The following is a 13,336-nucleotide window of genomic DNA, read 5'->3' on the forward strand; positions in this document are numbered from 1 at the left end:
AACAGTATTCCTTAAAAATTAATAACAATACATTCAAAATATCAGTATGTGTTTTACAATCATAATCATCCGTTTGTATTAATCACTACATCTCATGCATGTTGCCTCTTGTTAGCTTATTTTAAAAGTTATTTAACCGAATGCTGCCATTTCTGTCAGTGTCTTAACGTTTACTGGTTTAAAAATCTTAACAACCCATTAGGGGCTCCACTTACACCTTGCATGCTGGCCTACATTGACTACATTTATCATCTGTCTTTTCAGTATTCCCAGTGTCTTTGCTCCTCCTTATCTGTGTTGTCCTTGCCAGTTGTACAATCCTCATATCTGTTGCTCTTTTAATTATTTTACCACTGACTTCAACTGCCAAGATCATAAGCTTTTCTTTGTAAGCTGCTCCCTGTCCTTTCCCCTCCTGTTTTGGGAAGCTCCTTCAAACTTACCAACTTGACTTAGCCATTCTTCCTCTGCCCTAATACCTGTTTGTTTTGATATTAAACTGCTTTAATTTAGTCCTCCTTTGAACCACATAGAACACTACAGCACAAACAGGCCCTTCGGCCCACAAGTTGACCTGATCATATCCCAACCTACCAGGCTTATCTGTAACGCTCAATCCCATTAAATCCCATGTACTCATCCAGAAGTCTCTCAAAAGATCCCAGCAAGTTCGCGGCCTCCACCACCACCGATGGCAGCCAATTCCACTCGCTCACCACCCTGAGTGAAGACATTATACAACAATTGAAGTGTATATGAATTCAAATTGTTTTAATTGAAGCATTTCAACCCTCATTGCTGCGGAGGTTTCAGAATCTGGACATATGTATTCAAACTCTGATCAAATTTATGAAACTGGTTTTACAGAACTATGATTAGTGTTAATAGGTTGCCTGGAATTTGTGATAATGTTAGCATGGATATGAAGGGTATAGATAGAGTAAACAGTGGTAAGCTTTTTCCTAGGTTGGAAATGCACATTACGAGGGGCCACGGGCTTAGGGTGAGGGGGGGGGGCGAGGTATAATTCGGATGTTAGAGGGAGGTTTTTCACAGAGGGTAGTGGGGGTATGGAATGCTCTGCCAAGCAAGGTGGTGGAGGCAGGCACGCTGGAGTTGTTTAAGAGTTTCTTAGAAAGGCACATGAGCAGGATGGAGAGGGAGGGATATAGGAGACTGTTTTAAATAAGGTTCAGGAGCCTTGGGAAGTCCCTGGGAATGTATAAGGATGGGAATGATACTGATGTTTTTCTCTTTTAATCCACAGATGCTTTGGTCCACCTTGTTGCCCAACAAGGGGCATACACGCGATGGGTTGTACGAGGGCTGCTCTTGGTTGTTTCGAGAATAGCCTAGTACTTCATGTCGTTAGTGTGTGCTTAAACTGGACCAGATGCTGGGCAACACGACAGCTCAGTGACTATCACTGTTTGCTCTGCAGACACATGGATTTGGGCCAGTGTCTGTGGGAGTTTGCGCATTCTCCCCGTGCTGGTGTGGGTTTTCTCCGGGTGCTCCAGTTTCCTCCCACACCCCAAAGATGTGCTATTAGGCTGATTGGCGTAATAAATTGTCCCTAAATTAGTTTTCCCTCAATGTGGAATGCCATAAGCATAGATAAGGGTCATGGGTGGAGGGGGGACTGGTAATGTTAAAATGGCGGTGCAGGCTCGTTGGGCCTGTTTCCCAGGCTGTTTTGTTCTTTGATACAGGATTCATTGATGGGCAGGAAGTAGAGAATCAGGATAAAATGCGTTTTCAATTTGATAGCTTTGTGGAATGCAGCAAAGATTAATGCTGGAGGCTCAGTGATTTACAATGTCTATTAATGACTTCAAAGAGACCAAGAGTAATGTCTCTCAACTTTGCTGACCTAACCATGGAAAGCTAGATGGAAATGTAAGCTGTGAGGAGGATGCAAAGAGACTCCAAAAAGATGTAGGCTGGTTAAGCTAAGCATTTGGCTTTTATTGCAAGATGATTGCAGAGGACTTTAATGAGAGCACATCTGGAGTTGTGTGCGTAGTGTTGGTGTCCATGTTTAAATGAGGATAAACATTGGCAATGGTACAGCAAAGGTTTACTGCATTGGTTTCTGGGATGAGAAGATTGTCCTTGAGGTCACATCTGGAGTACTGTTTGGGTCTCTGTACTTCAGGAAAGACATACTGTCACTGGAGAGGGTGGAGATGAGAGTCACTAGGTTAATTCCTGAGTTGAGCAGGTTGGCTTAGAGAGACTGAGTAGACTGGGACTATACTCATTGGCATTTAGAAGAATGAGGGGCATCTTATAGAAACATATAAAATTATGAAGGAAACAGATAAGATAGAAGCAGAGAGATCATTTCCAGTCGTGGATGAAACTAGAACTAGGGGGCATAGCCTCAAAATAAGGGGGAACAAATTTGGGATTGAGTTGAGGAGGAACTTCTCCCAAAGGGTTGTGAATCTGTGGAATTCCCTGCTCAGTGAAGCAATTGAGGCCATCTTGTTGAATGTTTAAGGCAAAGATAGGTTTTTGAACAGTAAAGGTTTATGGTGAGTAGTGGGTAAGTGGCACTGAGTCCATGAGAAAATCAGCCATGATCTTATTGAATGGTGGTGGAGCAGGTTTGAAGTGCTTTCCTTCTGCTCTTAATTCTAATGTCCTATGATAGGCCCGACTTAGCCTATTATGAATGAGAAGTTTTATATGATGATTATGTTTGGCACTATGTTGTTCCAGCTTGAATGGAGCAATGAAGAGAGTAATGTGGCTAGCACCAAATTCTGCCTGACAACAAGTCTGGGCCGATTGGTTACTGTGTGAAGGGGGCAGGTTGACTTACGGGCAAGCAGGTGCAAGATATTCCAGTAAACAGCTAAGAGCATCTACGTTGACAATGGATTAACTTTCAGGCAGTGAAAGAGATTTTGCCAAGAGCGAAAGATGAAGGACTGCAGTTAGGTGGCCAGCGGAGAAGAAACTTCCCTTTGCACTGCCGAAGTAGAATGAGGGAGGGAAGGTGGTTTCTGGTTGAAGACCTGCGTCCTGTGGCCACCCAAAGATTTTGGGAAATTTGTCCTGGTGTGTCCGGTACAAACAAAGAACAACACAGCACAGGAAACAGGCCCTTCGGCCCAACGAGCCCGCGCCGCGGTCCCACTGTCTCAGTGACCTATTCATGATTTTAGTCTACGCCTAATGTGCGAGGATCAGGGAGGTCCAATATAGGGACAATTTGTTACCCAATCAATCAGCCTAAAAGCACATCTTTGGGATGTGGGAGGAAACCGGAGGAAACCCTCGCAACCACGGGGAGAACGTGCAAACTCCCACAGACACAGGCCCAAATCCATGTGTCCGCACAGCAACAGAGATAGTCTCTGAGCTGTCATGTTGCCCTCGAGATGGTCGAGTAGACGGTAGGGGTGAAAAGAATCGCCTTACTGCTGGTGTTTTGTTTGGGACCTCTGGAAACTGAGGTGTATCTCATGATGATCACTTGATATTACGACTCAACAAAATGGGACAGCGAACCCGTTGGAAGCCAAAAGTGTTGTTAATCTGGATTTTGTGATAACTGTTCTGCAGATAGCAGAATGTTATAACTGTCAGGTTTTTAGTGTTTAAAGTTATAGGAGAATATCTTTTCTGAGGTTTAATGTATTAATAGCTATGGAAATATGAAATCTGAACAGTTAAACTTGCCTCATCTAGTCATGGAGCAGCTGAAACACATCATTAATCTGCCTGCCTTGTTATGCTCTCCTGAGAGAGGCTGTTTGTGAAAAACAAGTGATCTCTAAGGGACATGGTAATTAATGAATGCTCTGTAAGTTGCCTTTGATAACCCCAAGGACCTACCACACTTCATTTTTATGACTTGACATAACCCATACTTGTCCAATACTTCAATCAGAAGCCATTGAGTCTGTGACATATTAATAGTGGGTAATAGCTAATCTACTTGATTCACATGCATCTCAAGTAACCAATCCAGCTGATTGATTTCTGGGACTCAGCTGCATTACTATATCTGTATTTAACCTATCATTTAGTATTTGTTTCCAAGCCACATCTTTCAGGGAGACATAATATTCTAAGTATGGAACCATGCAAGACTTTGCTTCATGTCTGCATCTGATCTCGCCAATAGAAGTAAGGGCAGTTTGGTTAATGTGAGGAGTGAATTAATTATTTTAGGATGAGAATTTAAGTTTAGTTATTAATGTCGCAAGTAGGCTTACATTAATACTGCAATAAAATCACTGTGAAAATTCCCTAGTGCCACACTCCGACGCCTGTCAGGGAGAATTTAGCAGGAGCAGTGCAGCACATCTTTCGGACTGTGGGAGGAAATTGGAGCACCCAGAGGAAACCCAAGCAGATGCGGGAAGAATGTGCAGACTCCGCAGTGACCCAAGCCAGGAATTGAACCCAGGTCTCTGGTGCTGTGAGGAAGTAGTGCTAACCACTGTGCCGCCCCCAGTGAGGGGTTGTAGTATGATTAGACAAGACATCACATTTGAAGTGAAGGACTGGTGCAGACTTGTTTTTTTTTAATTTATTCTTTCATGGGCTGTGGCCATCATGGGCAAGCACTTGTTGCTTGTCCTTAATTGCACTTGAACTGTGTGGCTTGTTAGGCCATTTCTGGAGTACATGTCAGCCAAAGCAGGTCAGGATGGCAGATTTCTCTCCCTAAAGGAAGGATTCTCAGGATTACTTCCTGTGTCATGTGCCAGTGAGGCTAGGAAGATAGTGCAACTAAACACTTGGCTAAAGAGCTGATATAGGAGAGAAGGGTTCCAATATCTTGATCATTGGGATCTCTTCCAGGACAGGTGGGACCAATACAACGAGGACCGGTTACATCTAAACTGGAGGGGCACCAATATCCTGGCAGGTACATTTGCACGAGTCTGTTGGCAGAGTTTAAACTAGTATGGCAGGGGAGTAGGAACCAGAGCAGTAGATCAGGAGAAATAGCCAACGGAAAGCTACAAACTAAGGCCCGTAAGAGGAAGAGCAGGCAGAGAGCAGTTGTTGAACACTGCAGGACTGGTGGTCTGTAATGCATTTGTTTGAACACGAAGAGCGTAACAGGTAAGACTGATGAACTTCGAGCTTGGAATAGTACTTGGAAATATGTTGTTGCTATTACAGAGACTTGATTGAAAGACAGGATTGGCAGCTAAACATTCAAGAATTTAGATGTTTCAGGCAGGATAGAGGGGGATGTAAAAGGAGTCGGGGAGTTGCATTACCGGTTAAGAACTTTGCTTCATGTCTGCATATCACAGCTGTACTGAGGGACGACACCTCGGAAGGTTCAGGCAGCGAGGCGGTATAGGTAGGGCTCAGGAACAGGAAGGGTTCAATGTTGGGGGTTTATCCCAACAGCCAGCTGGAAATAGAGGAGCAGATACGCAGACAGATTTTGGAATGATGCAAAAACAATAGGATTGTTGTAGGGATGATTTTAACTTTCCCTTTCTTGGCTGGAACTTGCTCACTGCTCGGGACATGGATGGGGTAGAAGTCGTCAGGAGTGTCCAGGAGGATTTCTTGAAACAATATGTAAATAGCCCATCTTGGGAAGAAGCCACAGTAGACCTGGTATTGAGAAATGAGCCCACCAGGTGTTCAAAGTTTTGGTCGGAGAGCATTTCAGGAACAGTGATCATAATTCCATAAATTTTAAGGTGCTTGTGGATGAGGACAGGAGTGTCCTCGGGCAGAGGTGTTAAATTGGGGGAAGACTAACTGCACCAACGTTTGGTAGGATTTGGAGAGTGTAGATTGGGGGAGATGGAGTGTAAGTCAGCACGTGACGTGGGAGTCTTTCAAATGTCAGGTGCTTGGAATTCAGGACTAGCATGTTCCTGTGAGGATGAAAGATAAGTGTGGCAAGTGTCAGGAACCCTGGATAATGAAGGATATTGTGAGACTTGTCAAAAAAAGGAAGCATTTGTAAGGTCTAAAAAGCTTAGAACAGATGAAGCTCTTGAAGAATATAAAGAATGTAGGAAGGAACTTAAGGAAGGAGTTAGAAGGACTAAAAGGGGTCATGAAAAATCCTTGGCAAACAGGATTTAAAAAATCCTAAGCCATTTTATATGTATGTAAAGAGCAAGAGAGTAGCCAGGGATAGGGTTGGTGCGCTGAAGGATTTTAGAGGGAATCTATGCATGGAACCAGAGGAAATGGGTGGGACACTAAATGAATACTTTGCCTCAGTATTCACCAAAGAGAGGGACTTGATGGATGAGGAGCCTAGGGTAGGGTGTGCAGATATTCTGGATTATGTCGATATCAAAAAGGAGGTGTTATTGGGTGTCTTAAAAAGTATTTAAGTAGATAAGACTGCAGATGGGATCTGCCCCAGAATACTGAGGGAGGCAAGGGTGGAAATTGCTGTGGCCTTGACAGAAACCCTTCTATCCTCATTGGCTACAGGTGAAGTTCCAGAGGACTGGAGGATAGCCAGTGTTGTTCCATTGCTTAAGAAGGGCAGCAGGGATAATCCAGGAAATTATAGACCGATGAGCCTTGCATTAGTGGTAGGGAGATTATTGGACAAGATTCTTAGGGACGGGATTTACTCACATTTAGAAACAAATGGATTTATTAGTGATAGACAGCATAGTTTTGTGAAGGGGAGTTCATGCCTCACTAATTTGAGTTTTTTGAAGAAATGACAAAGATGATAGATGAGGGAAAGGCAGTGCATGTTATATACATGGACTTCAGTAAAGCCTTTAACAAGGTACCTCATGGTAGACTGATATGAAAAGTGAAGTCACATGGGATCAGAGGAGAGCTGGCAAAATGGATACAGAACTGGCTTGGCCATAGAAGGTGGGGGGGGGGGGGGGGGGGTGCCTTTCTGAATGGAAGGCTGTGACTAGTGGTGTTCCACAGGGACTGTTGTTCCCAGACTACTGTTCATAGGATATATAAATGATTGAGAGGAAAATGTAGCTGGTGTGATTTGTAAATTTGCAGATGACACAAAAGTTGGTGGAGTTTGCAGGTAGTGAAGAAGATTGTTAGAGGACACATAGAACATTACAGCGCAGTACAGGCCCTTTGGCCCTTGATGTTGCGCCGACCAGTGGAACCAATCTAATGACCCTCTAACCTAAACTATTCCAATATTATCCATATGCCTATCCAATGACCATTTGAATGCCCTTAAAGTTGGCGAGACCACTACTGCTGCAGGCAGGGCATTCCATGCCCTTACTACCCTCTGTGTAAAGAACCTACCTCTGACATCTGTCCTATATTTATTACCCCTCAATTTAAAGCTATGTCCCCTCGTGTTAGCCATCACCATCCGAGGAAAAAGGCCCTCACTGTCCACCCTATCTAATCCCCTGAGCATCTTGTATGCCTCAATTAGGTCACCTCTTAACCTTCTCTCTAACGAAAACAACCTCAAGTGCCTTAGCCTTTCCTCATAAGACCTACCCACCATACCAGGCAACATCCTGGTAAATCTCCTCTGTACCCTTTCCAATGCTTCCACATCTTTCTTATAATGCGGCGACCAGAACTGTACGCAGTACTCCCAAGTGTAGCCGCACCAGAGTTTTGTACAGCTGCAACATGATCTCCGAAATTCAATCCCTCTACTAATAAAAGCTATCACACCGTACGCGGCCTTAACAACCCTATCAACCTGGGTGCCAACTTTCAGGGATCTATGCACATGTACACCGAGATCTCTCTGCTCATCCACACTACCAAGAGTCTTTCCATTAGCCCAATACTCTGTAATCCTGTTTCTCCTTCCAAAGTGAATCACCTCACACTGTTCCGCATTAAACTCCATTTGCCAGCTCTGCAGCTTATCTATGTCCCTCTGCAAACTGTAACATCCATCCTCACTGTCTACAACTCCTCTGACTTTAGTGTCATCCGCAAATTTTCTAACCCATCCTTCTACACCCTCACCTAGGTCAGTTATAAAAATGGCAAACAGCAGTGGCCCCAAAACAGGACCCTGCGGTATACCACTAGTAACTGAACTCCCAGTTGAATATTTCCCATCAACCACCACCCTCTGTCTTCTATCAGCTAGCCAATTCCTGATGCAAACCGCTAAATCACCCTCAATCCCATGCATCCGTATTTTCTGCAGTAGCTTACCATGAGGAACCTCATCAAACACTTCACTGAAATCCATATACACCACATCAACTGCTTTACCCTTATCTTTGGTCACCTTCTCAAAAAACTCAATAAGGTTTGTGAGGCACGACCTACCCTTCGTAAAACCATGCTGACTATCCCTAATCAAATTATTTCTGTCTAGATGATTACAAATCATAAGAACATAAGAAATAGGAGCAGGAGTAGGTCATCTAGCCCTTCGAGCCTGCCCCACCATTCAGTAAGATCATGGCTGATCTGTCGTGGCTCAGTTCCACATTCCCGCCCTCTCCCCATAACCCTTAATCCCCTCGCTTATCAAAAACCCATCAACCTGCGTCTTAAAAATATTTAGCGAGGCAGCCTCCACCACCTCAACGGGCAGAGAATTCCAGAGATTCACCACCCTTTGAGTGAAGAAGTTCCTCCTCAACTCCGTTCTAAACCGCCCCCCCTTTATCTTGAGGCTGTGCCCCCTGGTCCTACTGTCCTTTCTGAGCGGGAAGAGTCTCTCCACCTCTATCCTATCCATCCCGTTCATCACCTTATATGTCTCAATTTTGCCCACAACAGAAGTAAAGCTCACCGGTCTATAATTTCCAGGATGGTCTCTATTGCCCTTCTTGAACAAGGGGACAACATTTGCTATCCTCCAGTCTTCTGGCACTGTACCTGTAGCCAATGATGACATGAACATCAAAGCCAAAGGCTCTGTAACCTCCTCCCTAGCCTCCCAGAGAATCCTAGGATAAATCCCATCTGGCCCAGGGGACTTATCTATTTTCATACTCTCAAGAATTACTAACACCTCCTCCTTATGTACCTCAATCCTGTCTAGTCTAAAAGCCTGTATCTCAGTATTCTTCTCGACTACATTGACTTTTTCCTGCGTGAATACTGACGACAAATATTCATTTAGTGCCTCTCCTATCTCTTCAGGCTCCACGCACAACTTCCCACTACTGTCCCTGACTGGCCCTAATCTTGCCCTAATCATTCTTTTGTTCTTGACATACCTATAGAAAGCTTTAGGGTTCTCCTTGATCCTACCTGCCAAAGTCTTCTGATGTCCTCTTCTTAACTCTCTCTTTAGCTCCTTCCTGGCTAATTTGTAACTCTCCAGTGCCCTAACTGAGCCTTCATGTCTCATCTTTACATAAGTCTCCTTCTTCCTCTTCAGCAGAGATTCAACTTCCTTAGTAAACCACGGTTCCCTTGCTCGACCACTTCCTCCCTGCCTGACAGGTACATATTTATCAAGGATTCACAGTAGCTACTCCTTGAACAAGCTCCACATTTCAATTGTTCCCATCCAGCGAGAGAGAGACCGGTTTGGAGACTTGGGCAGAGAAATGGCAGATGGAGTTTAATCCGGACAATTGAGGTAATGCATTTTGGAAGGTTCAATGCATGTAAGAACTGTACAGTAAATGGTAGAACCCTTAGGAGTATTGACAGGCAGAGAGATCTGGGCATACATGTCCGCCAATCATTGAAAGTGGCAACGCAGGTGGATAAGGTAGTCAAAAAAGCATACGGCATGCTTGCCTCGATTGGAGCATTGATAAAAATTAGCAGGTCATGCTGTAGCTGTACAGAACCTTACTTAGGCTTCATTTGGAATATTGTGTACAATTCTGGTCACCACACCACCAGAAGGATATGGATGCTTTGGCGAGGGTACAGAAGAAGTTCACCAGGATGTTGCCTGGTCTGGATGGTATTAGCTATGTGAAGAGGTTGGATAAACTCGGCTTGTTGTGACTGGAATGACAGAGGTTGAGGGGTGACCTGATAGAGGTCTACAAAATTGAGTGACGTGGACACAGTGGATAGTGAGATGCTGTTTCCTCGCGTAGAAAAGTCAAGTACTAGGGGACATAGGTTTAACGTGTGTGGGGGAAAGTTTAGAGCAGATGTGCAAGGCAAGTTTTTTTACGCAGAGGTGGTGAACGTCTGGAACACACTGCCTGGGAAGTAGGTAGGAGCAGGTGTGATTGTTGCATTTAAGGGGCAACGTGACGAATTCGTGAGTAGGATGGGAATGGAAGGATATGGACTCTTAAGTGCATATGGTTTTAGTTTAGGCAGGCATGATCAGTGCAAACTTGGAGGCTGAAGGGCCTGTTCGTGTGCTGTACTTTTCTTTGTTCTTTGTTAAAGGATATTAGTGAAGTAGATGGGTTTTTATGACAATTGCTGACAGTTTCTTGGCACTGAGAGACTCGTTTTCAATTTCAGGTTTATTAATTGAATTTAAATTCTACCTTGATGGGATTTGAATCCCTGCCCTCAGAGGATTAGCCTGGACCTCTGGTTAGCATTCTAGTGGGTTGTCATCACTCTGCCATCTCCTCCCTACGATGATCCTTTATTGTGCTTTAACAATTTCTGATTCGAATATGGAAAAGAAGTAAAGGTGGGCGTTGGAGGACGGAATGAAAACAATCTGTGACATGGAAACTAACACAAAAAATTAAAAACATGGAATGGAAAAAAAGGCAAAAGAAAGCCAGAAAACAGTGGAAGCAGGCAGCGTACGTGCTCAGAACAGGCAAGATAATGTTTCAAGATAGAAATGTGAAGCGTGAAATCTATTGAATGCCTCCAGATTGGGGAGAAAATGCAGTGTATTTTTACAGAAAATCTCCCTTTATCCTTATGGGAAAAATTATATTGAAATGCTCTATAAAAATGTGACTGACTCGTTTGTAATTGTTGTTCTTGTGGCAAAGCTAACAGTTACATTTCTTGTCTTTTAGATGGTGAAGTCAATGTTTTGGATGATATCTTGACAGAAGCCCCTGACCAAGATGATGAGCTTTATAATCCTGAAAGTGAACAAGACATTAGTGAGAAGAAAGGTGAGTTTGGCATACTGCGCCTTTTGGTTCATGGACTCTTGTTGTAAGGTTCCACAATGTCAATGCCTTTCGAGTTAATGTTGTTGGGTGCAGTTCTTTTGCAAACATTATAAAAGCAATAATGTTTCTTGGAATGGTATTTGATAATAAATAGAGGGCAGCATGGTAGCACAGTGGTTAGCAATGTTGCTTCACAGCTCCAGGAACCTGGGTTCGATTCCTGGCTTGGGTCACTGTTTGTGTGGAGTTTGCATGTTCTCCTCATGTCTGCGTGGGTTTCCTCCCGGTGCTCCGGTTTCCTCCCACAGTCCAGAGATGTACCGATTAGGTTGATTGACCATGCTAAAATTGCCCCTTAGTGTCCTAAGATGATTAGGTTAGAGGGATTAGCGGGTAATAATATGTAGGGATATGGGGGTAGGGCCTGGGTGGGATTGTGGTTGGTGTAGACTCGATGGCCGAAGGGCCTCTTTCTGTACTATAGGGTTCTATGATAATATAGCCTGTAATAGCTTTATTTTTTTCACTTCAAAATAAGTGAGCTGGAAAAGAAATTAGGTGGCTTGTCACTAAGGGCTGCATGGTGGCTCAGTGGGTAGCACTACTTTCGCACGAGATTCAATTCCCCGCTTGGGTCACCGTCCAAGCGGAGTCTCCATGTTCTCCTGGTATCTGGTGGGTTTCCTCTGGGTGTTCAGGTTTCCTCCCACAGTCCAAGGATGTGCTGCTTAGCATATTGGCCATGACAAATTCTACCTCATAGTACGCAAACAGGTGCTGGAGTGTGGCAACTAGGGGACTTTTACTGTAACGTAAAAGCAAATATACTATGGATGCTGGAATCCGAAACAAAAACAGAAAATGCTGGAAAATCTCAGCAGGTCTGACAGCATCTGTGGGGAGAGATCTCTCCTCTTATGCTGTCAAGCCTGTTGAGATTTTCCAACATTTCCTTTCAAACTAACTTCATTGCAGTGTTAATGTGTCACAAGTGGGCTTACAAATAAACAAAATAGTCTGGAAATTTTTAAGTGGATCACCAGTTTACGGGTTAATTTTTCTCATGTCTTGTTTTGGATTGCTTGGCATACGTGATGTCTTATTGCGTCAGTTTTGACTTGTGTTTGTTTCTATGCTGAAGGCAAAGTATGGTCTGGTCATAATTTTTTTCTGATCAGAATGTGTTGTACTTTATATACAAAATCTGCTTTTGATTGTACAGTAGCATTAATGGATGCTTTAAAACATTTTAATTGTTTTGACTTGTGACATCGCCAGTAGCAAAAGGCAATTTCAGCTGGCGGTTGCATTCAGTACATTTTTGACTGGATATTCTTATTGTGTATGAAAATGTGAAAGCACGGTATTAAGTAGCAAATATTTGCTATTTTTGTTTTAGATACGAGCTAGTCTTCCTTACAATGGAACCATCGCATTGTTACTTGTGCAATACCTTTTAAGCTGTTTGCTTTTCTCACTCATGATTTTAATATTTTTGAGACATAAAGGATGTTAACTTTCTTTATTGAACAGCATCAAAAAGAAAAAACGAAAAGGAGAGGGCTGACAGTGGTGATGGGAAAAGGCAGAAAAGCCATTCAGTGCGGCAGGTTAGCAAAAGGTCTTCCTGTCCTTCTGCAGGAGACAACATAAAAGCTTCCATTTCAAAAGGCAGGCATATATCTACCTTTAAGAAGGATGAATATCAACGATATGAGCGAAGCAAAACTGCAAGCACTGAAAGAAAGAACCATACCCAAGGTGGGAGTTCCCGAGAGTCGCAGAAAGAGCGGACAGACAAGGCGGGGAGTAGAAGAAGAGAACCTGACAGAAAAATTAAATCGGCAACCCCAGATGAGTCAGAAACTTACAGCATGGTAAGGCAAAACTACTTTCTGAAATTGTTAATATTTGTATTTGCTATGAAGAAGGACCAACTCTATGCACGCATGTCTTGCTAAGTGCGTTGCTATTTTTCTGCTGTTGGAAGCCATTGATTCTGGTTTAATAGGCGCAAGTGGTTGCCATGGGGTAAATACAATGAAAGGCAAATGTTTCTCTAAATATAACCTATTGAAACCAATTATCCTAAATAGATACATTGCAATGAGACATTTGCTTTTGTTGTCTTCACAGAATAGTCTCCATGGAGGATACTTATAACTAGTGAAATTTGTTTGTGACAGATAACTTGGAGATCGTTCCAATTACTATCGGGGCCTTTCAGATGATGCTCAAGTTTCAGGGAAATTAAACTGAGCCTAGATTTGAGCAGAATGGAAATGATTATTTAAATGCACAATTAAAAAATGCATAAAGCAGTTACT

At 43.3% G+C, this 13,336-nt stretch overlaps 1 protein-coding gene across 2 annotated transcripts in view; it reads left to right on the plus strand.

The window, feature by feature from the left end:
• ythdc1 (YTH N6-methyladenosine RNA binding protein C1) overlaps positions 1-13,336 on the plus strand; it is a 68,608-nt gene that overhangs the window by 11,290 nt on the left and 43,982 nt on the right. For both annotated transcript variants that reach the window (XM_080188554.1, XM_080188555.1), the window contains exons 2-3: positions 10,908-11,009; positions 12,543-12,886. In XM_080188554.1, the coding sequence (XP_080044680.1) occupies positions 10,908-11,009; positions 12,543-12,886 (446 nt within the window). The remainder of the gene's footprint in view (positions 1-10,907; positions 11,010-12,542; positions 12,887-13,336) is intronic.

The sequence above is a fragment of the Carcharhinus amblyrhynchos genome, chromosome 5, assembly GCF_965287045.1.
Source record: "Carcharhinus amblyrhynchos chromosome 5, sCarAmb.v2.hapA, whole genome shotgun sequence".
In the NCBI taxonomy this organism is placed as follows: Eukaryota; Metazoa; Chordata; class Chondrichthyes; order Carcharhiniformes; family Carcharhinidae; genus Carcharhinus; species Carcharhinus amblyrhynchos.